Source organism: Trichoderma citrinoviride, assembly GCF_003025115.1.
Source record: "Trichoderma citrinoviride strain TUCIM 6016 unplaced genomic scaffold BBK36scaffold_16, whole genome shotgun sequence".
Lineage (NCBI taxonomy): Eukaryota > Fungi > Ascomycota > Sordariomycetes > Hypocreales > Hypocreaceae > Trichoderma > Trichoderma citrinoviride.
In genome coordinates, this window is record NW_020194724.1 from 673951 (window position 1) to 697447 (window position 23497).

General features: G+C 47.7%; 9 protein-coding genes across 9 annotated transcripts; 4 read left to right on the plus strand and 5 right to left on the minus strand.

Moving 5' to 3' along the window:
• Positions 1–1041: 1041 nt before the first annotated feature.
• Positions 1042–1788, plus strand: BBK36DRAFT_1128711 (hypothetical protein; the record flags this gene model as incomplete). The annotated part of the gene is made up of 1 exon (XM_024891652.1): positions 1042–1788. The coding sequence occupies one exon, from the start codon at positions 1042–1044 to the stop codon at positions 1786–1788; it is 747 nt and encodes a 248-aa protein (XP_024746051.1).
• A 737-nt stretch (positions 1789–2525) lies between these two features.
• On the minus strand, positions 2526–3263 carry BBK36DRAFT_23498 (hypothetical protein; the record flags this gene model as incomplete). The annotated part of the gene is made up of 5 exons (XM_024897963.1): positions 2526–2672; positions 2731–2862; positions 2918–3041; positions 3104–3205; positions 3238–3263. 5 exons carry the CDS (start codon positions 3261–3263, stop codon positions 2526–2528), a joined length of 531 nt encoding a protein of 176 aa, XP_024746052.1.
• Positions 3264–5103: 1840 nt separating this feature from the next.
• On the minus strand, positions 5104–5997 carry BBK36DRAFT_68395 (putative peroxisomal d3,d2-enoyl-CoA isomerase; the record flags this gene model as incomplete). Its single annotated transcript, XM_024898511.1, has 2 exons — positions 5104–5743; positions 5810–5997. 2 exons carry the CDS (start codon positions 5995–5997, stop codon positions 5104–5106), a joined length of 828 nt encoding a protein of 275 aa, XP_024746053.1.
• A 980-nt stretch (positions 5998–6977) lies between these two features.
• Positions 6978–7628, plus strand: BBK36DRAFT_1172489 (hypothetical protein; the record flags this gene model as incomplete). Its single annotated transcript, XM_024895735.1, has 1 exon — positions 6978–7628. The coding sequence occupies one exon, from the start codon at positions 6978–6980 to the stop codon at positions 7626–7628; it is 651 nt and encodes a 216-aa protein (XP_024746054.1).
• Positions 7629–7670: 42 nt separating this feature from the next.
• Positions 7671–9564, minus strand: BBK36DRAFT_1128974 (cytochrome P450; the record flags this gene model as incomplete). The annotated part of the gene is made up of 7 exons (XM_024891692.1): positions 7671–7842; positions 7906–8066; positions 8137–8221; positions 8293–8318; positions 8386–8697; positions 8763–9304; positions 9366–9564. The coding sequence occupies 7 exons, from the start codon at positions 9562–9564 to the stop codon at positions 7671–7673; spliced, it is 1497 nt and encodes a 498-aa protein (XP_024746055.1).
• A 2578-nt stretch (positions 9565–12142) lies between these two features.
• On the plus strand, positions 12143–13636 carry BBK36DRAFT_1128696 (MFS general substrate transporter; the record flags this gene model as incomplete). Its single annotated transcript, XM_024891648.1, has 2 exons — positions 12143–12614; positions 12678–13636. The coding sequence occupies 2 exons, from the start codon at positions 12143–12145 to the stop codon at positions 13634–13636; spliced, it is 1431 nt and encodes a 476-aa protein (XP_024746056.1).
• A 320-nt stretch (positions 13637–13956) lies between these two features.
• BBK36DRAFT_1128882 (carboxypeptidase S) lies at positions 13957–15804 on the minus strand (the record flags this gene model as incomplete). The annotated part of the gene is made up of 3 exons (XM_024891677.1): positions 13957–14111; positions 14183–15392; positions 15439–15804. The coding sequence occupies 3 exons, from the start codon at positions 15802–15804 to the stop codon at positions 13957–13959; spliced, it is 1731 nt and encodes a 576-aa protein (XP_024746057.1).
• A 2086-nt stretch (positions 15805–17890) lies between these two features.
• BBK36DRAFT_1128407 (carbohydrate-binding module family 42 protein) lies at positions 17891–19393 on the plus strand (the record flags this gene model as incomplete). The annotated part of the gene is made up of 1 exon (XM_024891612.1): positions 17891–19393. The coding sequence occupies one exon, from the start codon at positions 17891–17893 to the stop codon at positions 19391–19393; it is 1503 nt and encodes a 500-aa protein (XP_024746058.1).
• Positions 19394–20865: 1472 nt separating this feature from the next.
• Positions 20866–21852, minus strand: BBK36DRAFT_1172494 (NAD(P)-binding protein; the record flags this gene model as incomplete). The annotated part of the gene is made up of 4 exons (XM_024895736.1): positions 20866–21083; positions 21145–21175; positions 21237–21500; positions 21562–21852. The coding sequence occupies 4 exons, from the start codon at positions 21850–21852 to the stop codon at positions 20866–20868; spliced, it is 804 nt and encodes a 267-aa protein (XP_024746059.1).
• Between the last annotated feature and the right edge of the window lie 1645 nt (positions 21853–23497).

Below are 23497 nucleotides of genomic sequence, written 5' to 3' on the forward strand. Positions count from 1 at the left end.
GGAAAACGCTGAGAAACGCTGGAGAAAGGCTGAAACTATCCTACCTGTGTGCTAAGATTACGTTCGCGGAGTATCTATGAAAGAAGTATCTCTGAAAGACGTGTTTTACTATCATTGCCTTGGTATCGTGTTCAGAGAAATTATCCTGCCTTAGCTCAGGTAGTCGTTATGGGTGCTTTGTACGCCTGCCACGGAGCATAGTAATTCTTATTAGCTGAAAGACTTTACGGAGATCTCTGACATCAGCAGACCCAAGGACATGGATGTCTAGACACATGAGCGTCATGCTCGAGGAAGCTAGTATTTATGTATGATAAGTGTAGATGGAAAAGAATGGTTACGTCAGTGTCCACGCTCCCTTCCCTGAGAAATGTGAAAACGTCTAATAGTCATAAGCTTTGTAAGTAGTAACTGTTCTTGTTTGCACGGCGTAAGCTGGCTTCAGATGCGTGACGAAGATGCGCAACTGATTGATGACGGCATGGCGGCTGATGTCGTCTTTGGTGACACTTAGGGCATTGCGGGTGCACTTCACCCCATAGAGGTATCTCCCTCCACAATTCCGCCATGCGGCTCACGGTTCACAAGAAGTAGCATTGGGAATTGGTGTTCATAGGCTTAAGGCAGCTGTGTCGACATGGCATGAAACGATCAAGACTACCATTAACAGTAGGAAACATCTATTACAACCAGGGAGCGCTTTTCGCCGCAAACCATCGCCATCCCATGTAAGGAGGGACAATAGGCAACATTGATACCGCTTACGGCTATGGGTAACCTGACTTTAATAAGGGGCTTCTTTCATGCCCCGTTTGGGTGGGGAGGTAAAGGGGGCTTAGCGCTGACTGTCAATTGCTCGATACGATTTCGACTGCTCCGGCAAGGTTCTCCTAAGTATAAGCTTTGCGAAGATTTGTATAAGAACCCGTGCGCTGTAATCTCAGCCTTCTACAATTAACAATTCCTTTCAATTCATCAGTCTGATTCCAAGAAAAGAAAAATCTCAAAGATAATAAAAAGACTTGAACCAGTCCTGCTAGAATGAGTTCCGTCATTCCCACCTCTACTACGCTTCCCTTGCCGGTATCAACAGCAAGTCTCGGCATTGTTGTGGCTCGGTTCAAAGAAGATTTGATACCTTGGCTTCCCGTGTCCAAGTATGCTTACGTATACGACAAGGGCCATGTTCCGCAATCGAACGACACTGTCAACCACGACGCTTTCCGCTCCTATGTTCAGCTTCCCAATGTTGGTCGAGAAGGGCATACGCACCTACATCACATCGTGAACCACTGGGATGAACTGGAAGACTACATGATATTCTCTCAAGCGGCTCCATTTGACTTGATTGGTGACGTGGTCAACTCCACCATTCAAATGGTTGACGTGGCGCTACAGGTCAAACCCAACGAAGTCAATCCGTTCAACCCAGCCCTATTTCATGATGTCGATGATTGGGCAAAAATCAACTGGACGGACCCAAAAGAAAGCATCTGGATGACGCCCAGCCAACTGGCCTCTCTGGTCTTTGCGCCCTATACGCCTGCAGAACTCTGGCATTTTGTGCTACGCGAGCATCATCCCCCGGCTATCCGAGCTGCACACGGTGGTACCTTTGCGGTGCGGCGAGAGACTATCTATAACCAGCCGCGAGAAGTATACGAAAGAGCCCTGGAAAAATTTGTCGAAGCGAACGCAACAAATCCTGAAGTTGGCTTCATATGGGAACGATTCTGGACCGCAACTTTCTCGAAGCGATATTGGCTTCCCAAAGTAGAGAGTCCATAGAGTTGGGATTGTAGCTCAACAAATAGCTACGGAGGCCATCTAGATTCGTACTGACAATCGTTCTACCCGGAGGAGGTGGAACGTTTATTGCTGATCTGATCCACGTTGAAAGGCTTCGCTTGCAGTACGGTCTCCTCACCACCGCAACAGCGAATGTTCAGTCTGGCATGTGCAAGTCCTGATTCGCATAGACGAAGATTAGAATATATAGGAGTTCTTGGTAGACTAAGAGTGTATATGATACTAAACTAATGACAAGTTCAATGTGACCGTACCGTATGACCAATATATTCCCTGCAGCGTGAGTAATGAATAATCCCTGGTCAAGCCGTTGGTCAATCGCAGCTACTATTTGAGATGCAGTTGTCTATATATGAGCATTCACCGAAAGGATATCAACCCTAAAGCCTGCTAGAAGCTAAAAGGGCAAGGCAACTAATGTTGAGTACACCTGAGCCATGTTGAAGTTCAATTTCCTGGACTAGGCTGCCGCTCCGCCCACTCTCAAGGCATCATAGAATGGGCAATATATGCCGTTCTAGCGGATAGCAGTTGAAACGGCCCTTGCAGCGCTTGCGAATCTCAAAGTATGCATCAAAACTGGCTTGGGTATGGATCCTCAGCCTAAGGGGCTCATTGGAGCATGACCTTCATATTTAATGGAAACAAAGCCATTACTTTCTCTACCGATCTTAGCTGTGCTTTGCCTATCGAAGAGCTGTTATAGAACGCTGTCGTCAGTAGATCTGGGTACAATATTTCCTACATTCATAACAGAATCTTCCTTGTGCATGTGATATCTGGCTCCTGTTGAGCACCTTGAATCTCTTGCAAGGCCCACCATGGCCGGTACAATCCCAAAATTGCTGTAACGTGTTATACACCTGTCACAGGTAGTAACATGGTTTCCCTTCCGCCGTCATAACAGCAACTTCTACATACCGCCTGGACGCACCATCTGCCACCGCCAGGTTGGAACCACCCCAGATGGCCCCCAAATGAAGTAACGACAAGAACCACGTAAGGATTCTCTTTGGCCTCTTCTTCGATGGGAAGGCCAATTTGGGGGCTCAACTAAATGGGATTAGTCTCGGTATTCTTATGCAAATGAGATTGGGGAACAACTCACGGGATCATCCTCGGAATTATATGCCAGAAGTGGTATGCGCACTGATAATAGCGGATTTACAGAGGAAGCTTCCCGATAATAGACAGTTTCGGTTGGATAGTTCCACAGTGGCTTTTGAATAGCACTTCAGATGGTCAATCCTTGTAGCATATTGATGCTTGTCATTGTCGGTCGTTCTCTTCTTACCGATCAAACTCATGCAAGTATTGTGTTTGCTCAAGCTTCCTTTGGTCCAACTCTGTGTTTGATAGGATGCCTTGCTCATGTCTGATAGTAGCTTGCCAGACGCTTGTACACATGACCTATCATCAGACACTTACCTCTTGAGATACTTCTTCAGCAACATTGTCAAACTCCTTCGTGAAGCATGAAGTTTACGGAACGGATTGGTCTTCGGTGACCTGATCTGGCTTAATTACATAGTCCACAGAAAATTCTCCCTTTAAAAGCCGTTGCGTTGCGGGAAAATCCACCGCTTGTAATATATTGGCAGTGATGGGTTGTCGAATAATATTCGCATTGTTTGGAGATGCCCATTGAGAAGGATCGGACGTCTATAGCTTTCCGGAACGGCAATTTCGCAGACATTAACCCATTTGTAAATGTCTTGTTCCTTTGAGCTACATCGAAAGATGATGGATGGTGATAGAAGATAATGTCTGAGTCCCCTGTCAAGGCTTGCAGCATCTTGGTCTTAGTTAACTCAAAGTGAAATATGGCAGACCTTATAGTAGATGAAACGCAACATAATCATATTTGAACACTGATTAAGTCATATGATGAAATCGCTGTTTATAAGTCAACTTTTGGGAACATGCACCAAAAGGCCCTCGTTGCCTCGTAAGGAGTACTTTGGTCGGAGTTACCCACAAGCGAAGAACATCTTCCTCCACATATGCTTAGCGCTGACTGTCAATACTCTATACAATATAGAAGTGATGGCAATGATTCCTTGGGACGAGTTGTGACTGACATGAAACCTTGACTTGTCATAATGCTGCAATGCGTCCTGCATATGTAATAACAAATAGAGGGCAGTTCTGTGTTCAGAAGGTCGGTCATGTCGATAGGGAATTTTTCACCTGCTCCCCAGTACTAGAGGGGTCTCAAAAACGACCGCGAAACCCGTCCCAGCACAGCTAGGACGGGGGGCACGTTGATTTGCAAAAGGGTCGTTGATTCGCAAAATACTTTAACCCACAGCGCGCACGCCATATAAATGGAAGTACCTTTTTTCCATCGCCGTATTTTCTTCAATTTAATAAGTCAATTTGGCTTCAATTACAATTGCATACTTCATAGAGAGTACACATGCAGTATTTTAACCTCTGGACTGCATTTTGTGGTTTTTGTGGTACCTCTATTTGTGTGGCCAACCCACCATAATCTATGTATCTTTTCCTTGCGAATCAACGACCCTTTTGCAAGTCAACGTGCCCCCCGACCTAGTGGAGCTCGGTCGGGGAATGCGGTCGTTTTTGAGACCCCCCTAGTAGGGGAGCATCTGACACGCGAGGGCTCAGTTTCCCCATTTCGGACTACATACTACATTAGCCTTATCTTACGTCTGCGACCCCTGGCCAATCTCCATCTCTAGCTACACACCACTTGCCTATTTGATGAGACAGCCCTCCCAATTCATGTCGACAATGCGTCAAGGAGGCAAACACCTCCCATCATGCTTTGACTTATAGTGAGTTATCCGTCAGTCGTTGTCGGGGTGCACAACAGTCCTTTCCTCGGATCGTATTACCTTCCATGCTCCGATGCCTCCAAGTTACGTAGATATATACAAGCTACAAGAATTTCGAGTCATATTAAGGCGATGAAGTACTCTCCTCAAGATGACCAGAAACATTGTACAAAAGGCTGTTCAAATTACATGTCAGTATCACGTCGGCAATAGTGTACAATGTGATAACTCTCTCCTAGCCCGCCGCCGTTTTGATTCATCATGCCGTTGGGAATGGAAGCGTGTCCAGGGCTGTTAGGGATACCACCGCGTCTTCAGGCTCTGTAGAAGTAAGTTTTACTAATATAGCACATATTGAAAACAAGGAGAACCAAGTACGGGGCTCCAAACGTCGGAGGAGAATAAGTTCTGTAATGTCTTGCCGAACCTTTATTGTGGATAGAGGAGAGTTTATCTGCCGATTATCGAGAGTCGTTGGGCCTTGACGACTTGATTACAACTTGGATTTTGTGCGCCGAGCCAATTTCTTCATGTGCTCCTGCGGCACTCCTGCCATGATCTTATCCACTGCCATGTATGCCTCTTGCACGGTCACGTGGCTAAAATCATTTATATCATCCCTGCAAAATTGCTGCTTGATATCCAGGAGACTGGAGTCGTTAAGCTGACTTCCAAGGTCATGGTCTAGTTCTTGCAGAACTTTTCCCAGGAACTCTTCGGATCGAGAGCCAGCATTTTCCGACACCGGTGTCGTTAGCTCAATAACCTTGTTAATAAAACCACATGCGAGTAGCTCGCCAGAAGGGATCCGTTTGCTCATGAGCAACGCCTCTTTGGCTTTAGCGACACCAAGGCGCTGTTTGAGAGCGCGAGAAGCCCCTCCCTCAGCAGCAAGCCCAAGTGTCGAGAATGGAACGAGTAAGAATGATTCAGGTAGGGCGTATATAAAATCAGCAAAGGAGATGAGTGCTGCTGGAAACCCAACGACAGGGCCATTGAGCGCTACCACGAGGATTTTGGGGTGGGTATAGAAGGCTCGAGTCAGGTCAATATTGTTGAACAGAGACCCTGCCAACACATCTCTGCGATTGGCAGCAGCCATAAATGTCCCCAGGTCAGCGACGTCCGCACCCCTATTAACTGGTATTAACGGTCATGACTAACCAGGGCATGGGGAGGAGATGGGTTGTAGCACATACGATGAGAAAAAGCGGCCGGTTCCAATGAGCAAAGTGATGGCCACCTCATTGTGCCTCGCAGCCCCTCGCAAGCGTTCCCCTAGCAAGTAAAACTGCTCTTGGTTGAGCGAGTTGCGTTTGTCCGGTTGATTGAGGGTGATTATGGCAATGCGCCCTCGATATTGAACGGTAATATCACGGTCTGCCATGCTTACGGACTTCAAATGGACTCGTTATGTGTAAATTCGGATCGAGGATAAGCAATTTGGAGTAGTTTGAGTTGCTCAAGTGGCAGGTCTATCTTATATACCTTACACGTATAGAAGCTGAGGGAAATGAAGAACTCAACTCACACAGTGGCCCGTTCTTGTCAGGACGTCTGCCATATGAAAGGCTGAGGGAAGAAGCCGTCTGATGCAATCAAGTGTACCAATCAACTCCTGTTCTCCAGTATCTCGCAATACTTTTACAGTGCAGAGGTGCGTGGCCGTACGCTAACGCCATACTCCGTTGGTATTCCCCGGGTACCAGAGGAAAACAAGAACAGAGATCTACATCATTTGCTCCTCCTAACTGTACTCAAGTAAACAGCTCAACTAATAATTTGGTTGGAAGATGCGTACTAGAAGCAATGTGCTTATCTTAATAAAAACCAAGGTCTCGTACTCGTTGACTCTCGGCATGTGATTTGGATATACATACATAGTAATTGGCGGTTGGCGCTGAACAATGTAGCTTTATTGTGGATGCGACGCCGTTTGGGGGGGGGCGGAAGGGGGGAGGGGGGAAGAACAAAGAACACCTGGAGATTTATCAGCACTAGCTGCTGACGCACCCTTGATATGCAACTGTACGGGCGTGTGTGATCGAATTATGTGTGACACCACTGAAGCAGAGATATCCAGTATCGTATCCACCACTGCCCGAGGCATAGAGTATTTCGTCCCAATTGTCTTGGACTAATTGGTGGTAAATGGTCGATGTCGCCATTTTCGTCCATGCTTTGTCGAATTTACCAGGAAATGCCGAGGATAGGGTTGAAGGTGGCGGTGTTGCTATTGAGCGGGCTTCAGTAATAAGAATGCTCGATGTTCGAACAGCAATCTCTCTGTAGCCCTCTGGAGTTATGCGCACCATATCCAAGGCAGACTTGCTCCCTCAGTCCTGCAGCTTGACTGCATTTCGCACAATGGATCTTTTTTCTCAATACAGCCGTCTAGTTACGCTATTCGAATCCAAACATTACAAGCCGGTCCCCGTCTGGGGGCGCATACGCAAGCCGGGTGGCGAGGATTTCTTCTTTTCTCAGACTATCGGGACGGAGTCAACGATACCGCATTGTTTATTACTGGAGAGGAATTCTCTTGCACCATTTGCAGAATATCCTCAGCTTGACGTTAAATTACAAGAAGAGGATGAACTGTCGCCGACCACTGACTTTTCTGCGGTTGAAGCTCCTGACACCATCATGCTTCTAGCATTGTCTAGCCCGGGTGTCTGCTCGCACCCTGCAACTGCTCATGGTGGTCTAATATCAACAATTCTCGATGAAGCCATGGCTCATAGTTTGGTCTCACGCTTCTCAACAATACCGGGAAAGGTTGAGGATGTAAGGCGAACGCTGCTGACATCGCAGCTGGAAGTCGTATTCAGGCGGCCGGTGCGAACTCCAGGAGTTCTGATCGTCAAGTCATGGTGTGTGGCCGGAAAAGGACGAAAGTTTTGGATGAGGGCACAGGGGACACAAGTCGCTTCTTTGAAAGAAAAACTACAAGACTTGGACGAGGAAGTGAAGTGCGAAGCATCTGGCTTGTGGATAAAGATCAACCCTAAGCTGTAAGTCGGCTTACAGCTTAGGGCACATATATACAGATACCTGGCTTCACGAATTCCTAGCCTCCAGTTTGACCTGCAGTCCCTTTGAATCATGTTTGGGGAAAGGCGCTCCCAAATCGTGAACCGAGACAAGATCAGCACTTATCGTTCCGCAATTCTTGATCTCGAATTTGAGTAGTATGTGTGCAATAGTGATATAAATCTCGTATAATGCCAGACTATGTCATCGCACATTAAATATTTGTTTCTTATCGTCGAGATGCGCGGAATCTTGAACTTACTGCATGCCTGGACATATGCGCGATCCATGGCCAAACGGGCTGAGATACTTCTTCAGGCTTCTGCTTTCAGGCTGAAGCCATCGGTCTGGGCGGAACGAGTGAGGTTCTGGAAACAAACGTGCATCTTCATGGTGCAGCCTTGATGTCATGCTGATCGGAACCTGTTGGTGGCGATATATATCAGATATTGCCGGATTTTTCACCTGAGCCAGCACAATGGGTTGTACTTACACCGGCCGGAATCCGCCACTGCTTGAATTGCACCTCTCTAGACTTGTTGATTCGCGGCAATCTGGAACCCACACCATGGGAGAAGCTGAGCAGGCGGGTGAGTAGATGGCAACAGGAAGTTATGAGTGAGGCATAGAAATGCTCGAGATCACATACCGGAGCCCTTCAGTAATAACGGCAGACTAAAGCGTTTCGACCCGTTAAACAGGTTATTTCTCTTCAAAATTAAGTAGAGGATTAAGTGCTCACAAGATACGGCAGCGTTTGAAGTTTGGCTATCTCGAGATCTTCGTCAAAGACGACGCCTGCGTTGGCAAGCTCTTCCCGCAACTTTCCTTGGATTTCCGCTTCTTGGATAATGTAGAATGTTATCACCGACAAAGTATGGCCAGTTGTTTCGCTGCCAGCCACAATGAACTGCTCCGCTTCTTGGAGTAATCGATCCCGGAAATTCTCATTTTCATCCCGGTGGTTGATGTTTATTCTCTCAAGAAGGCATGTCCGTGACGTCTGCGGATTTTTCTTTCCTTGGATTATATCGTCCACATAACCCTCCAATGTCTATAATCACATAGTCAGCTCATCGCCTTCCATAATACATCATTATTGCAACATGAGAAACCTACCTTCACAAGCTTGATCAGTCCTTTCGCTGGGTCTGACAACATGGCATCGAAAATTGAAGGAGGGATTATAGCCATGAGTGGTTCAAGAAATCCAAGATATCGCATGGCGGTAGCTGCTTCGAAAAAGAATCTAAGACTAGATTGAAATCCCTGACCCAGATCGCTCGACTGTAGTAGGTTCAACGACTGCGGTAAGACGTATGCCGACACCACATCTGCCGCCATGCATCGGTAAATGCTTGAGAGGTTCAGCAAACATCCCGTTTGCGCGTGGCGGTCCATGACAAGACTTGCTTGCTTTAATTTGTCAATGATAGTGGGCACAAACCCTCTAATAACTCGAGGAGATAGAAAATTTTGAAACGTTGCCCGGCGAGCTTTATGAAGGCGGTAATCTTCCGTACTGATAGTAGAGCCAGGTCCGCCGAATACTCTATACCACCAACCATACTTGTCCAGCTTCTTGACTGGCGAAAACTCTTCAATGCAAAAGTCTGGATCTTTGATATGTACCTCATGGGGATTGATGCGCACAATAGGTCCTTCAATTCATCAGCAAGGACCGAGTCACATATTTCCAGCACTACACGGAGTCCTGCTTACCATAGACCTCGTGCATTTTCTCGATTTTTCGTGTGTATTGACCAGAACACACAACCTCATAGTAGAACTCGTACAGCAAACTGCCCGCAGCCAATTTGGGCCCCGGAATGTGTGACAGTGACGAGAACCACAAGTAATACATCGACAGCAGTAACTGCCACAGAAGAATCCCGCCAAGCAACGAAATAAGGAAGAGCATAGCAGCTGTTCTAAGAGGGATGTGAAGAACCTCGGTATGATACGCACTGAGTGAGTCCTTCGTCTATGCTTATATATTGCTTTACAGAGCCCTTTTTATGGTCGATCACCGCATGTCGGTCTGTATTACGTTCATATAGTCATTCTATGCGAGCCTTCACATGTGATAGACAGAACATCTCACATCACAAGCAATAAACTCTAGGTAGACTACTCCGTGAAAGTGCCTCGTACATGAGATTTCCTATTTACTCAGCACTAAGTCCCCAAAGATAACCATCTGCTATAACTGTTCTTCTGACCTCTGGACAACCGTGAAGTGAAAAGGCGTCATAATCAGTAACATATCATTTTAGATAAGAGTTTTCAGGTTTGTAACTGGGAATTGACCTATGGGAACTTGGATATCATGTGAAGCGGGTTCTTCTGAGATACCTGCTATGCTTAATAGTTGTTCCTACTAAGACTACGCATGTGACGGATGTCAGCAGTACCTAGAAACGGTCCTCCCCCTGTGAGCCATCTTCCAGAAAGATTAGTAAAATAACAATTAACAGCATCAAAGGGTATTTAGGCTAGTTTAATTGTATTACAGTCTGTATAATAGAGTGTAAAGGTACTAGCGGTTACGTATAATAAATACAGAGCCAGGAAAAACTTAACCTCAGTGTCTGCTTATTTCTTTTAACCTGTCACTTATACATACGGCTTATCATCTATGTTTCCCAAGTTTTAAGCAATATGTCCTTAATGATAAAGGGATTTATGAAATGTAATCTAGGCTAGACATAAGCTCATTCCTTTTATATTAAAATAAGCTGACGTTAGATGATAATGCATGAAACTTGCAGATCGTGCTTGCTAACGCCGGTTAAAGGCAATCTACACACAAGCACTGGCGGGTTCTCGATTGCGAGGCCCTTTCCGAGGAAACCATTAAGTGCATGTCTGTGGCCTTAAAGTGGGACCGGCCCGACCCGAGGCTCGCGTTCGGTAGACTTGCCCTTCCTGTCGTATATGACGACCGCCTTCGAAGTCCTCGGCACACCGCTTGACAATGACTCCCAAAACGGAGGTGCTAACCGCCGAAGTACTTTCATGGCATCATATGCTATTATTTCAGTTATACGACTTTCTCGAGAGGCGATGGTCTGATTAGACGTGCCAGAGGCGGAATCTGCTAGATCTATGCCAACAAATAAATAACAGTTGCAGGTATGCATCGAGGGCTTATTGATCACTTTACGCGTTGCGCCCATCTACATACACTAACCTCTTCACATTATTATCTCAGGCTCGTGGACTGCCTCGCTGGGGCTGCGGATCCCTTTGCCATTCCTATTCTACAAAGCCAGGAAGCCCTTTATGCAAGACGTATACCCAAACACACCGGACCTTACGGCTTTAACTACACTTCTGGGTGCTCGCGTTTACCAAGAAAGCCTACGCGGTGCTACAAAATGCATCAAGCCAATGGAAGTTGAAGCTGGTGCTGGAGAAACAGCAAAGCACGTCATCGAGCCGCTCAGCCGGCTTGAAATTTTTTAAACGTACCTCATGTCCTTACTGATGTCACCTATCCTCTTGCCGCTGCAACAGAACAGATGGGTGCGCATTCTCCAAAAATCTATCCAAATAAGTTGTCATCGACATCGGGAAGCCTCGCGACTGAGATCAACTAAGAGTCGTCATGGCTGTACGCGGCCAGGATCATAACAATTACTGCATCAAGCATCTACAAGATGCTCTAGCGTGGACATATGGGATAGAGTCAAGAGTGACCCTATTATGTATAGCTTTTACAGTTAATGCAACGAGAGTCCCATACAGAGTAGAAATTGCCTATGCAGACATACATTCGTTCGGCGCTGATTGCATCTTGTGACGTTTGCTATGTCTGTAAGTAATCACTAGACATACCTAGGTAACTTACTTGAGACGAATATCCAGTGTTTTACCATACAGAGGCAAACATGACTGACCTTATTAAATCTACCTTATAAACACCAAGGAATAACCGAAGTCATAGCGATGCAGACATTGTTGTACATAGAAATTGACAGGAAAGTTACATAAAAAGCAGGCTATTAATCACTACCCAGTCACGCTTAAGACCAAGCTTCGTTCTATCTCCACTGATGCAACCCTACCTTGCCAATATGTCTTAGTAATAAATGCTTCAATAGCGGGTATTTACTGTATTTCGTGTAGATCGTAACTACTACTAGAATTTGACGTCAAATTGACGTTATTGTACTGACGCTGCTAAAGACTTATTATTCTAGAGCCCCTTTCGCTTGGACTATATATGCGGCAAGTGGTCAAGCTGCGTGTATTCGAGTTAGGCTTGCACCAGTTATTGCAATTTTATCGTCATGTGGTCTCTGAGACAGCGTCGTCAAATCAGGGATCAAATTATTCGAGAGCTTGAATCTGAAAGACGATCAACGCAAGAAGCGGTATCGAATGGGCCTCCGGATCTCGAGAAGGGTCGACGTCCACGGCCATGGCCTCAGGACACGGCGTCTGCTCATGATACCGGCTCGGAAAAGCGAGAGCATTCGCCAAATGGGCGAATAATGGTCACGTGTGCACCTGACGACACACTCAATCCACAGAACTGGCCGTTAGTTGCAAGGTGTAAGAACATCGCCATCTTGGCATTTCTCATCTTCGTTCAAGGCTGGGCGGGCGCTTCAGAATCCATGGCAAACTCGGTAGCAAGCTCGCATTTACATGTGAGCCAAGTCGCCGAGAATCTGGATATCGCCATGTATCTTTTTGGCGTTGGCATCGGCTCTCAATTTGCCGGGCCCTTGTCGGAAACGGTAGGCAGAAATCCTGTATACTTGTCAGCCACGTTCTGCTATCTCTTTTTTGTCCTGGGCTCTGCGAAAGCAGCGACTTTTGGAGGACGCATTACCTGCCGGCTTTTCGTGGGCTTGTTCTCCAGTGCTACGTTGTCAATCAACGGATCGAGTGTTAGAGATCAGTTCAGAGACGTAAAGAGAGCTTTTGTCTTTCCAATTATCGCCTGGGTGAACGTTATAGGTAGGCAACGGGAGGAAGACTACCTTACTTGGGTGCACAATGCTGATGCTTCATGCACACTAGGCCCTGTGATTGCACCCATAGCGAGCGGCTGGCTGGTGTCAAATCCGAACTTAGGCTGGCGCTGGCCTGACTGGATGACACTCATCATCTCCGGCGCGGCGTTTCTGCTTGCACTGCTTTTCCTTCCTGAGACATACCTGCCACTACTTTTAGATTGGAAAGCAAAGGAGTTTCGCCGTTTGACTGGCGATCAGAGGTATTTTTCCGAACACGCAGCGTCCGCAAGTCTTCCCGGTCGCCTGAGGCAGAATATCAAGCTTGGTGTTACCTTCTTCTCCACGGAAGTTATTGTGACAGTGCTGGGATTCTACTTGCTACTCCTCTACACTTTGCTTTTTACCTCTCTCTCCGGATTCGACTACATCTTCAAGGAAACATATGAGCTCTCTACCGGCTTCACCGGTAGCTGTTTTGCCTCAATAGCAATAGGGTCGACAGTCTTCACTTTCAGCGCACCGAGCTGGTACTTTTGGGCCCGCAGGGCAACTGCCCATGTGCATGGGGCGTCCGTTAAACCGGAATTCCGACTATGGCCTGCAATTGTTACGGCGCCCATGTTGCCCGTTTGTCTTTTCTGGCTCGGATGGACCAATTACCCAAATATATCCATATGGAGTGGGCTGGCCGCTTGCTGTGTTTTTGGAATCGTCTTGACTGCATTCTACGTGAGCAGTTATGAATACATCATAGATAGCTACGGCGACCATTCGGCTATTGCTCTTGCGAGCATCACATCTCTCCGCTACCTGGCCGCAGGTGGCATGGTAATGGCGACTCGTCCAATGTATACCGCCATCGGAGTACATTGGACGATGACCATCTTGGGCTGTGTCGCAACTATACTCAGTCCTGCGCCTCTCCTATTCTGGTTATATGGGCCTAGGCTCAGGCAACTTAGCAAGTATGCGATAAGTCCACAAGGTCCACGGGACTCAGGCCATGACTGTGGGGTATCATGATGCCGACGAAGGTATATGATCAAGAAAGCACGTCAGCCTTTTAGCAAAGCCCCTTTCAACTCGGAGCCTGATCTTAGAAACTACCATTCTACCTCTTATCTGCGTGCGCTGGCCCAGAAAAGACATATTCACTAGTCTTTCCAAACAATTTTGTTCGCTACTTTCACTGCTCTAGTCGAGCAGCGGGTCGACGAGGAGTGCATACAACTGCTACTTCTCCACTAGCTTTTTTGGCCGACCCGCCTGTCAAACTATGAAGCAAACATCTTGACGCAATTCTTTTGTCTCAAATTCAATGACCCAAATAAGCTCATTTGCGCTTAGACGTCTGCCTGGTCATAATTTCGGATAAAATCATAATAGAACTTTGCCATGTTTACATGTTCACTCATCAAGAGCTTCTCGTTAACGCCGTGAATATTGGAGAAGGATTTCAGACTTCCTGGGCTCCATCTGTAGATATTCTGCGACAGATCTAAAGGTTTAAAGCAAGTAGTCAGCATACAATCCACAGGTAAATGCTTCATCAAGCAGACAAACACCTACTCAAATAGTGGCGCGTGTCAGTATTGCCAGTCATGGCTCCTGGAGCCGGAACGACTGTCTTTGCCTGATCAGCAAACGTGTGGCGGACCGTGCCGGCAAATATATCCCACACAGCCCCGCCAGTTGGCGTTTGGGGAGTGATGTAGGATTTTTTCCTTGCCTCTAATGTCAATTTTCCGTTGTAGATGGGCTCCCAAGCCGTGTGCATACGGTCGTGTTTGGCTGTGGGCACATGTCTGAGATGATCTTCGTAGTCCTCGTCACCTTCAAACGCTAGCACAGTGAGATTGTATTTTTCGGCAACCCCTTGAACCAGGTTCACAATGCGGTGTTGGATGCTGCCAATGCTGTCCTGGGGGGCATAGCGGTGATTCACCCCCAGAGTGGTATACTCCGGCAATGAGTTGATTTTTTGGCCACCTGCTATCCAAGTCACTGCCTGAGACGTCTGAATTAAATATTGTGTCTCTCGCTGCACTTGCGCTAACAGGTGAGCGGCCGAATCGAGCAGACCCATCTTGATGTAGTGGGTCAACGCCGGCAGAGCGTAGGGTGAGTAGCGTGTGAAGCAGATGAGGGCCTCGTGGATTGGCCCGTCCCTGATGATCTTTGGCTGAAACGGATTGGATTCGAGAGCGACGACGATCTCAGACATCATACCAATGGAAGTGTGTGGTGTGGGCGTCGAGCTGTGCCCTCCAACAACTTCAATGTCGAACCAAACATCGAGGTATCCCTTCTCGTACACAGCGGGCAATGCATAGAGAACGTCTCCGACACTTTGTAGACCAGCACCGCCCTCATCAAGGATCACGGCGATTCCATTTTCTCCGTACCGTTCTTCGAGGTGCTTCGATATCGACGACGCACCTCGAAGACCTGAACATTCTTCGTCGAACCCAAAAGCAAAAATGACTGTGCGGCGTGGGTTGTAGTCCTCTTGTGAAAGGAGAGCTTCCATAGCAGACATGAGAGCTGTGATGGCTGATTTGTTATCCGAAGCTCCACGGCCATAGAGATATCCAGTTGATTTATTGTAATATGCGTCGAATGGTGGATGTTCCCACAAATCCAATGTTTCGCTTCCAACTGGCACGACATCTTGATGAGCTGTCAAGAGAATGGGTCTCAATGAGGGATCAGATCCCTCAAATGTATATACGAGCCCAAATCTATTGACGGTTTCGACCCATGCTTTTTTATAACTGAGCTATAGTCAGTGTATGTATTCCACGAAAGATTGGGGAATGCGGTACTGACACCAGTGGGTACTTGTCCTCTAATACCTTGGGGATCTCATCAAAGGGCTTCCATCTGTCATCTTCGTCGAAATCTCCCAGATCGTCATAGCAGATTGAATTAATTTTCACGAGCGGCTGATGGCGTTGTACTAATGTGTCGACCGCTTTCTTGTTTGAAAAGATCTCATGAGAGCTGGAAAGCCCGTCATTAGAAGGATCAAGAGGTTCACCCAAGTCACACTTGAATCGCGGCACATCAATGTTGTTATGGCCGAAGCCCAGAGGCAACTGATTATAAAACCTGGACAAGGAGCTCGCGGGCGAGAGTTTATATGCCGTTGATAATCCTAAAATGCTGGCAAGGAGTATTTGCTTCGCCATCAACATGGCGAACGAGGTTATGACAGTCAAAGGGAACTCCCAAAGCATGCAAAATAAGGATAAAGGGAAGACGGGTGAGAGATAGAAGAACTTAATACGAGTTCAGTCTCCTTTATAGTGATTTCGACTCTCAATAACTCGCGAGTATTTGGATGCGTCAAACTTTCCATTTAGCAGACAATAGCCGTACTCGCTACAATCTTCAGAATGACATAGGGGGCGTCCGTACGATATGCAGGGTGACGATAGATTCCGAGGCTTCACGTCGAACAACAGGAGGCCGGACATCAGAAAGGGAATAATCTCCCAGTTGGCCAGGAAAAGCAATCAAACTGAATGCGTTGCCACATCCGATGCCCAACATTCCGAGGTTCCACAACAGCGAGGAGTACACCGGGTAGCAGATAGCCAATAGTCCCCCCGATTGACTAAAACAGCAATCAAGTTGAATGCGTTGTCGCATCCGATGCCCATCCACAAGCTGTTATTGGTGTGCTGCTTGGGTATGAGGAACACCCAGCGCGATACACAAGTGGAGGTCGCGTAAGAAGTATTTCAGTGACCTTCAGTTTTTTCGGTAGAAATTGCGAGTCATCTTGTTCTATGCCGTCATATGTTCGAATTAGTGCATCGGATGAGGAGGTCTCAGAGCACGTCACGCATATGTACCTTGTCTTTTTCTTCTCACTTCTCCGCACCCGAGTCTCCTGAATGGATAGTATTCTTGCCCGAACTGGCCTTGGCAAGGTAAGGACACCGAATCTCGGGAGATGTAAGTAGACAGGTGCGCAAATGGCCTCATTTAGGGGAAGAGTCTTTGTGTCCGCATTCATGACAGCATGCATGCTTCATTTCAGCCTGCAACTTCCAATCTAGCAGATCAATCCAAATCGTACTTTTCATGTTGGAAATAGAGACTGAAACAATGCAATGGCGCCATCGGCCCTATGAAATGCGGGAGAGGTGATTGTGCATCATAGGAGCTTCGTTCGATTCATGAGCTGCAAAATACAAACTTCACTTGTAGCTCCCAAGATGGGCACAGGAGCATAAAGCTGGGGTTGCCGCCCAGGGCACGCACATAATTACCACATAAGCACCGAAGAGCTCAAGCATATCTGTACCCTAGCTTCGACTCTCACTGAATGATTTCTATATTCAGACATCAGACTGCCCCTAAGTGGAGTCAGCGCATAGACAAAACCCCTTGTTGATGAACGAAACATGGTAAGGTTCAACCAGCCCTTGCGCTCAATCAGTATCGCAGCAGAGCATGTTCTGGCATCATCAAGCGTACCGTTCTCCAATAGTGCCAACCGAGATATCCAGGGGTGGTCATGGCCGAGGAAAGAGTGCTTTACTACTTCGAATAATATCTTCCTCGGTTGTTATGAAGGTGCCATGCCTCAATAGGGCAAAGGCATCCTGCTGCAGAGCTGGCTACTCAACGTTTAACGATGGGCCAAGGTCTCGTGGTACGTGACTACGGATAGTATGGAATTGCCCGACATGGAATTTCTTGTTCTCTTACATGAAAAAGAAAAGGACATGTCTCATTGAACTTTGCATATTTCAACCTCTTGTCTGGAGTGCAGACGTCTGATTGGTGCGCATAGAACAACTCAAAACCTGGGGTAAACATCCCCAAATACCCACCTCGAGATCGGGCGGAATGCTTTTTCCACCTCTGACAACTACAAAAGCCAGCTTTATGTGTGTCACAAGGCCTTGGTTATGCAGCATTGAAGACGAAAAGTAGTATTTTGACAAGGCTATATAGGCTCTTTGCATAGTGTCCTGCAGAATTGCGAATGGTAGTCGTAAGTGATACGTAGGCTATTATGAGTTCTTCGAGGCAATCCTTGCCACTTCAACGCATGTTACCCTTGATACTGACGGCGTGTGTCTAGGGAATAAGAAATAATTATAAAAGAGCCAGTTATAACCCATCCGAACAAGAGTAATAAGTGTGATCTTTAACATCATTGAGCTACTCTGTCTCGGTGGCTGCTGTAGCTTCTTATTCACGTTCCAAGTTTCTCTGACAAGCGTGCCTTGTCTTAGACTACGATTGTCTGCGATAGTCATGCTCTCCAACGCTCGCATCATATTACTGGGCGGTATTGCCACGGTGTCTCTGGTCGCTGCTGGGCCCTGTGACATCTATTCCTCGGGCGGAACGCCTTGTGTTGCCGCCCACAGCACCACTCGTGCCTTGTTCAGCGCTTATACCGGTCCGTTATACCAGGTGAAACGCGGCTCAGACGGCGCCACAACCGCCATATCGCCACTCTCTAGTGGCGTAGCCAACGCTGCTGCTCAAGATGCGTTCTGTGCTGGAACCACATGCCTCATCACCATCATATACGACCAGTCGGGTCGCGGCAATCACCTCACCCAGGCCCCGCCGGGGGGGTTCAGCGGCCCAGAATCCAATGGCTACGATAACCTGGCCAGTGCAATCGGGGCACCAGTAACACTCAATGGTCAGAAGGCATACGGAGTTTTTGTCTCTCCGGGGACGGGATATCGTAATAACGCTGCCAGCGGCACAGCCAAGGGAGACGCAGCAGAGGGCATGTATGCGGTGCTCGACGGTACGCATTACAACGGCGCCTGCTGCTTTGACTATGGCAACGCCGAGACAAGCAGCCGCGATACGGGCAACGGGCATATGGAGGCCATCTATTTTGGCGACAGTACTGTCTGGGGCACTGGCTCAGGCAACGGGCCGTGGATCATGGCCGATCTGGAGAACGGCTTGTTCTCTGGCTCCAATCCTGGCAACAACGCCGGCGATCCATCCATCTCGTACAGGTTCGTCACTGCAGCTGTCAAGGGTGAGCCAAATCAATGGGCAATCCGTGGTGGCAATGCTGCGTCTGGCTCGCTGTCAACTTTCTACAGCGGCGCACGCCCACGAGTCTCTGGATACAACCCGATGAGCAAAGAGGGCGCCATCATTCTCGGCATCGGCGGTGACAACAGCAACGGTGCCCAGGGCACATTCTATGAGGGCGTCATGACCTCTGGATATCCTTCTGATGCAACAGAAAATTCAGTGCAAGCCAACATCGTAGCCGCCAAATATGCCGTCGCGCCGCTCACAAGCGGTCCTGCCCTCACTGTTGGTTCGTCAGTCTCTCTACGAGCCACCACAGCATGCTGCACGACTCGCTACATCACGCATAGCGGGTCGACGGTCAACACTCAGGTCGTCTCATCGTCTAGCGCCACAGCCCTCAAGCAACAGGCCAGCTGGACGGTTCGTGCCGGCCTGGCTAACAACGCTTGCTTCTCATTTGAGTCCAGGGATACCTCGGGCAGTTACATCCGACATTCCAACTTCGGGCTTGTCCTGAATGCCAACGATGGCAGTCAGCTCTTCGCCGAAGATGCTACCTTTTGCACGCAGGCGGGCCTCAACGGTCAGGGGAACTCGATTCGATCTTGGAGCTACCCAACACGCTACTTTCGCCACTACAACAACACGCTTTACATCGCGAGCAATGGGGGCGTTCACACATTCGATGCCACTGCCGCTTTCAATGACGACGTGAGCTTTGTGGCCAGCGCCGCTTTTGCTTAAATCGCCTTTTTTGGGCATGGGGTGATGCGAGCGTAATGTACATACAGAATCCGCTCTTCACTCTGACCTATAAAGCATTAGCTGGGAATGCATGGCAGTCCGACCAGACAAGCACAGAGGACGAGGATGATCTGGCAGTGGAGCTGTTGACGGTCTTTCGTATACTCGTATTTTGTGATCAGCTTGAATACATGCTCGTCTACCTATTTCTAAAACGCCGTGTTTACATGGCGGGGATGGCTTCGTTTCACCTGTTGAACGTTCGAACTCGGCTTACGACTTAACTTATTCTCCAGCTCCACAATGACGACTAACGCTCTTTATAAGCGAGATCTTTTACCACGCTTATACCGAACATGTTTTCCAACATTGTTCACAGATGGACATGCATACCTACGGCACTGCTACAAGTGTATCGCATGCGCAGTCTCTTAACACCGGGATACCTAATTACGTTGTATCTTCCTATCAGCTTCCTTCACTCATTGTCGTCAAGCGGTTGCGTCTGCCGATACCAAGAATACAGCTGTAGTTTGAGTTGACCACTTACAGGCATCAAGGAAGTACATGATATTGGATCCTTGCAATCCCAGCTGACGATTTTCTTCCGACCGTCCGCTCACATCATCACCGTACGAACCGTGTTGCCGTCCGGGCCCTGTTCCTGGAGGGAGATTTGCTTATCAACTGCCTTTACTGCGGATCATTCAACCGCTGTCGCCTTCAGTGTAGCTTTTGTCATCGATCTCTCAATCTCAAAAGAGAGGAATCTCAGAACCCGGCAGAGCAAACCGGTCTTGGAAGCCTCCGAGTCTACCCACAATAATAAAAGCCTCGCTCCAGTCATGCCGGATTTGTGCTGGGAGTACATTCCATATGGGATATAAGGCATCCGCTATTTAGCTCAGGCGTCCGGAAACGTGCGGCTCGAAGACCTCCTGCATTATGTGGGATTGGTCGACTTTGAGCTTGAAGCCTCATCCTTGGCGGCTGCTAGTCGCACAGGGGTGCTGATACTGACCAGTGAACATTGCACCCTGAGAGCAGCGAAGTGCACCGCCGAGTAGTTAGACAGCAACAAGTGTACTTCATGAGCGTGTTTTGGTGATTTTGAAACTGGAATGCCTGATGAGCATTTCACATTAGAGAAGACTTTGGATGGCGGTGGTGTGAAGCTGTTACTTGTGCCAGATGTAATGCTTGGATTTGGCAATTGGATTAAAAGATGGACACACGGCAGGAGGGTAGCCGAGATGCCAAGGCGAAAACAGAGCCGTGTAGGAGAGAGTTTGTGATGCGGTTATGGGAACGCGGTCGGAGCTCAAGCTTCGCATTGTTGTGCTAATGGTTGCTTAACAAGGGAAGAATACTTAGAGAACTTTGTACCAAGAAGCAATCTATATCAGATAATCAACTATCTATAACGATGCTTTGATCTTCGCTAGTCACGACCGAAGTATGTAACTTCTAAACTAGATGGGCCATTTTCCGCCATTAGCAGAAACGGTGCTCCCAGTCACCCAACGTGACTCCTCGCTAGCGATAAACGCCGCGATCTGGGCAATGTCATCCGGTGTGCCGCTCCTTGGCGCTGCTGCGGTTACACGTGCATTTTCTTTGCGATATGCCTCGAGGCTCTCAGGGGAGAGACTTTGCACCAATTCCGTTTCCACAAACCCCACAGACAGCGCTTCAGTTGCATTGCAGTCAGCCATGAAGTAATGCGTAGAATTCATAGGTTAAAGACTCACCGTTAACCGTAATGCCACGCGATTGACCGAACTGATACGGAATACATTAGACTCTGGATCTCAAATGTTAGCTGGGCATTCTATGAACTCACTTCAACAGCCCAATTTCTCGCGAGCGCTTCAATAGCTGCCTTGCTAATTGCGTAAGCGGTTTGACTCATTCCGAAAGAGAACCGCCGAGCCGCAATAGAGGAAATGAGAATGATGCGCCCTCCGCGTGGAATATAGGGGAGCATTGTCTTCGTGAGGAAGAATGGAGCTCGAATATTGGTAGCCATTGTATCATCATATAACTGTTCCGAAGTATCCTCCGTGGATACTGGCGAGGCGACTGCTGCATTGTGAACTGTTTTCATCTAAGCATTAGCTCAGGCTATATCAGGCAGTGTGATCTGTCAAAGAGCCAACCATACCGACAATATCAATATTAGTGACTCCAAGTTCTCGCAGCGTCTCGTCGATAATCTTCTGATAGTTCCCAAACACCTTTAGATCGGCCTGAATGCTGATAGCCTTTGCGCCAGAGTCAAGTGAGAGTATGTCCTTAACCGCTTGCTTGGCGGTCTCGCTACGGCTGGGGTTGGCATAGACCATAGCGACGTTGGCACCTCGTCGAGCAAGCTCTAGGGAAATGCCTCTTCCAATGCCTCTGATACCGCCAGTCACGAGAGCGGTCTTGCCGGCAAGTGGAAGTTGTAATGGTGCCATGTTGTAGTCTCAGATGGTTGATAATCGATGGCTAGTGGTTCTCGGAAACTTTGCTATTAAAGACCATGTTAACATTCCATGACTTTGGCGGAGCTGTCCTTATATACTGGGACTTTGCTTGCGAAAGCCAATCTCCAGTCATTTGCCATAGCCTTAGAGGTGTCTGAAAATTCAGCCTGCGTGAGCTGATAATCAACTTCTATCATCACAAATCAATACTCAATACTTTATCTCCGGTAGATTTCGATTTATTGATCCCTTTTCTCCTCAAAGTCGTACAATCGGCAAGTCGTAGCATATACGAGTAACTAACGCTGTAGATCTAACCAATCAGAGGCAGAAAGCGTGATTCCCCCTTGTTTGTCAAGAGCAATACTTTCTGGGGTTACGGAGATAAGATGATATCGACGATAGGCTATTGAAAATGACGTCAGTGCAAGACTCCATATGAGCGTCGATTAATGTTACCCTATCTCACGGAGATAATGCGAAATCGGCGTGAATGTGATAAGGCCAGCACCTACCGCGAGATTGAGCAACAGCAGACACTGGTATTCTAGAACAATTATAAGTATTGTCTCGACGCAAGCATCTTATTAACTGCTTTGATAGCTTCGTGAGCTGAGACTACAGTCGTCAGTCTTTTGGTCTTTGTAATCAATCGATTCTAAGTTGGCTCTTCTACCTGTTCTTTGCCATTTACACGCATCTTCATAGAGCCAGTTTATGCCGCTGCCTCCAGAGCCACCTGTATTGATGACTGAGTTTCTCATAGCAACGCTGGAGCCACATAGCCGTGTTAGAGGATATATCAAATGTCTTACTTTACCAGAATTCAGCTTGTCGAATTGATCCGTCGGCACGTCGATTGAGCTGCACATATTCCTCGCACGGTGTCCACTCGAGAAGCTTCCCAGAATACGTCCGGACTGGACGGAGGGCATCACCGTGGTCTGTTGCACTGGAGTTGTGTATCTATAGACCAGAAAAATATGCATAAGCATACAATCCGCAACGTAGTGGTGGTGAGCATGAGCTATCACTTCCGTGACCGCGTTTTGACTCTCGGAAGACCGCTACCAAGACGTTGGGTTATCTAGTAGTGAGCCGATGACATGTGGCTTCTCACCCCTCAGCTTCCTAAACATTTTGGAGGAGGTGGTGCCTAGATGCTAAGAAAAATATCTAGACGTACCCTCGCAGAAAAGGTGAACAGATATGTATCGGTGGACCAGAGGCAGGCGGGAAAAGGAAAGCCCCCATCCTCGTAGCACGCGTCAATGGATGCGCAGGTGATGCGATTTTGACCATCATACAAGTCGAGCAGACTGGTCCTAACATCGGTTCAACCATCGCTGGATTCGTGTATGACTCAGGTAACATGGTGACTATGAATTCTGAAAATACTTCGTTTGTATTACCAGGGTTCTCTGAATTATGGACGTGCATCGAAAGTCGTTCGTTTCCTTACAAGTAGATGATTCCGTAATCCAAGTGATGTCAGCATTTTTCCACATGCGGCGAGCTGCCATGTCCCTTGTACAACCACATTTATCTGGCAATACCAATAGCATCATGGTCAGCTCAAAAGATTATGGCAGCATACTACCTAGGTAGTAGTAGGTGATGACCTCACCGAGCTACC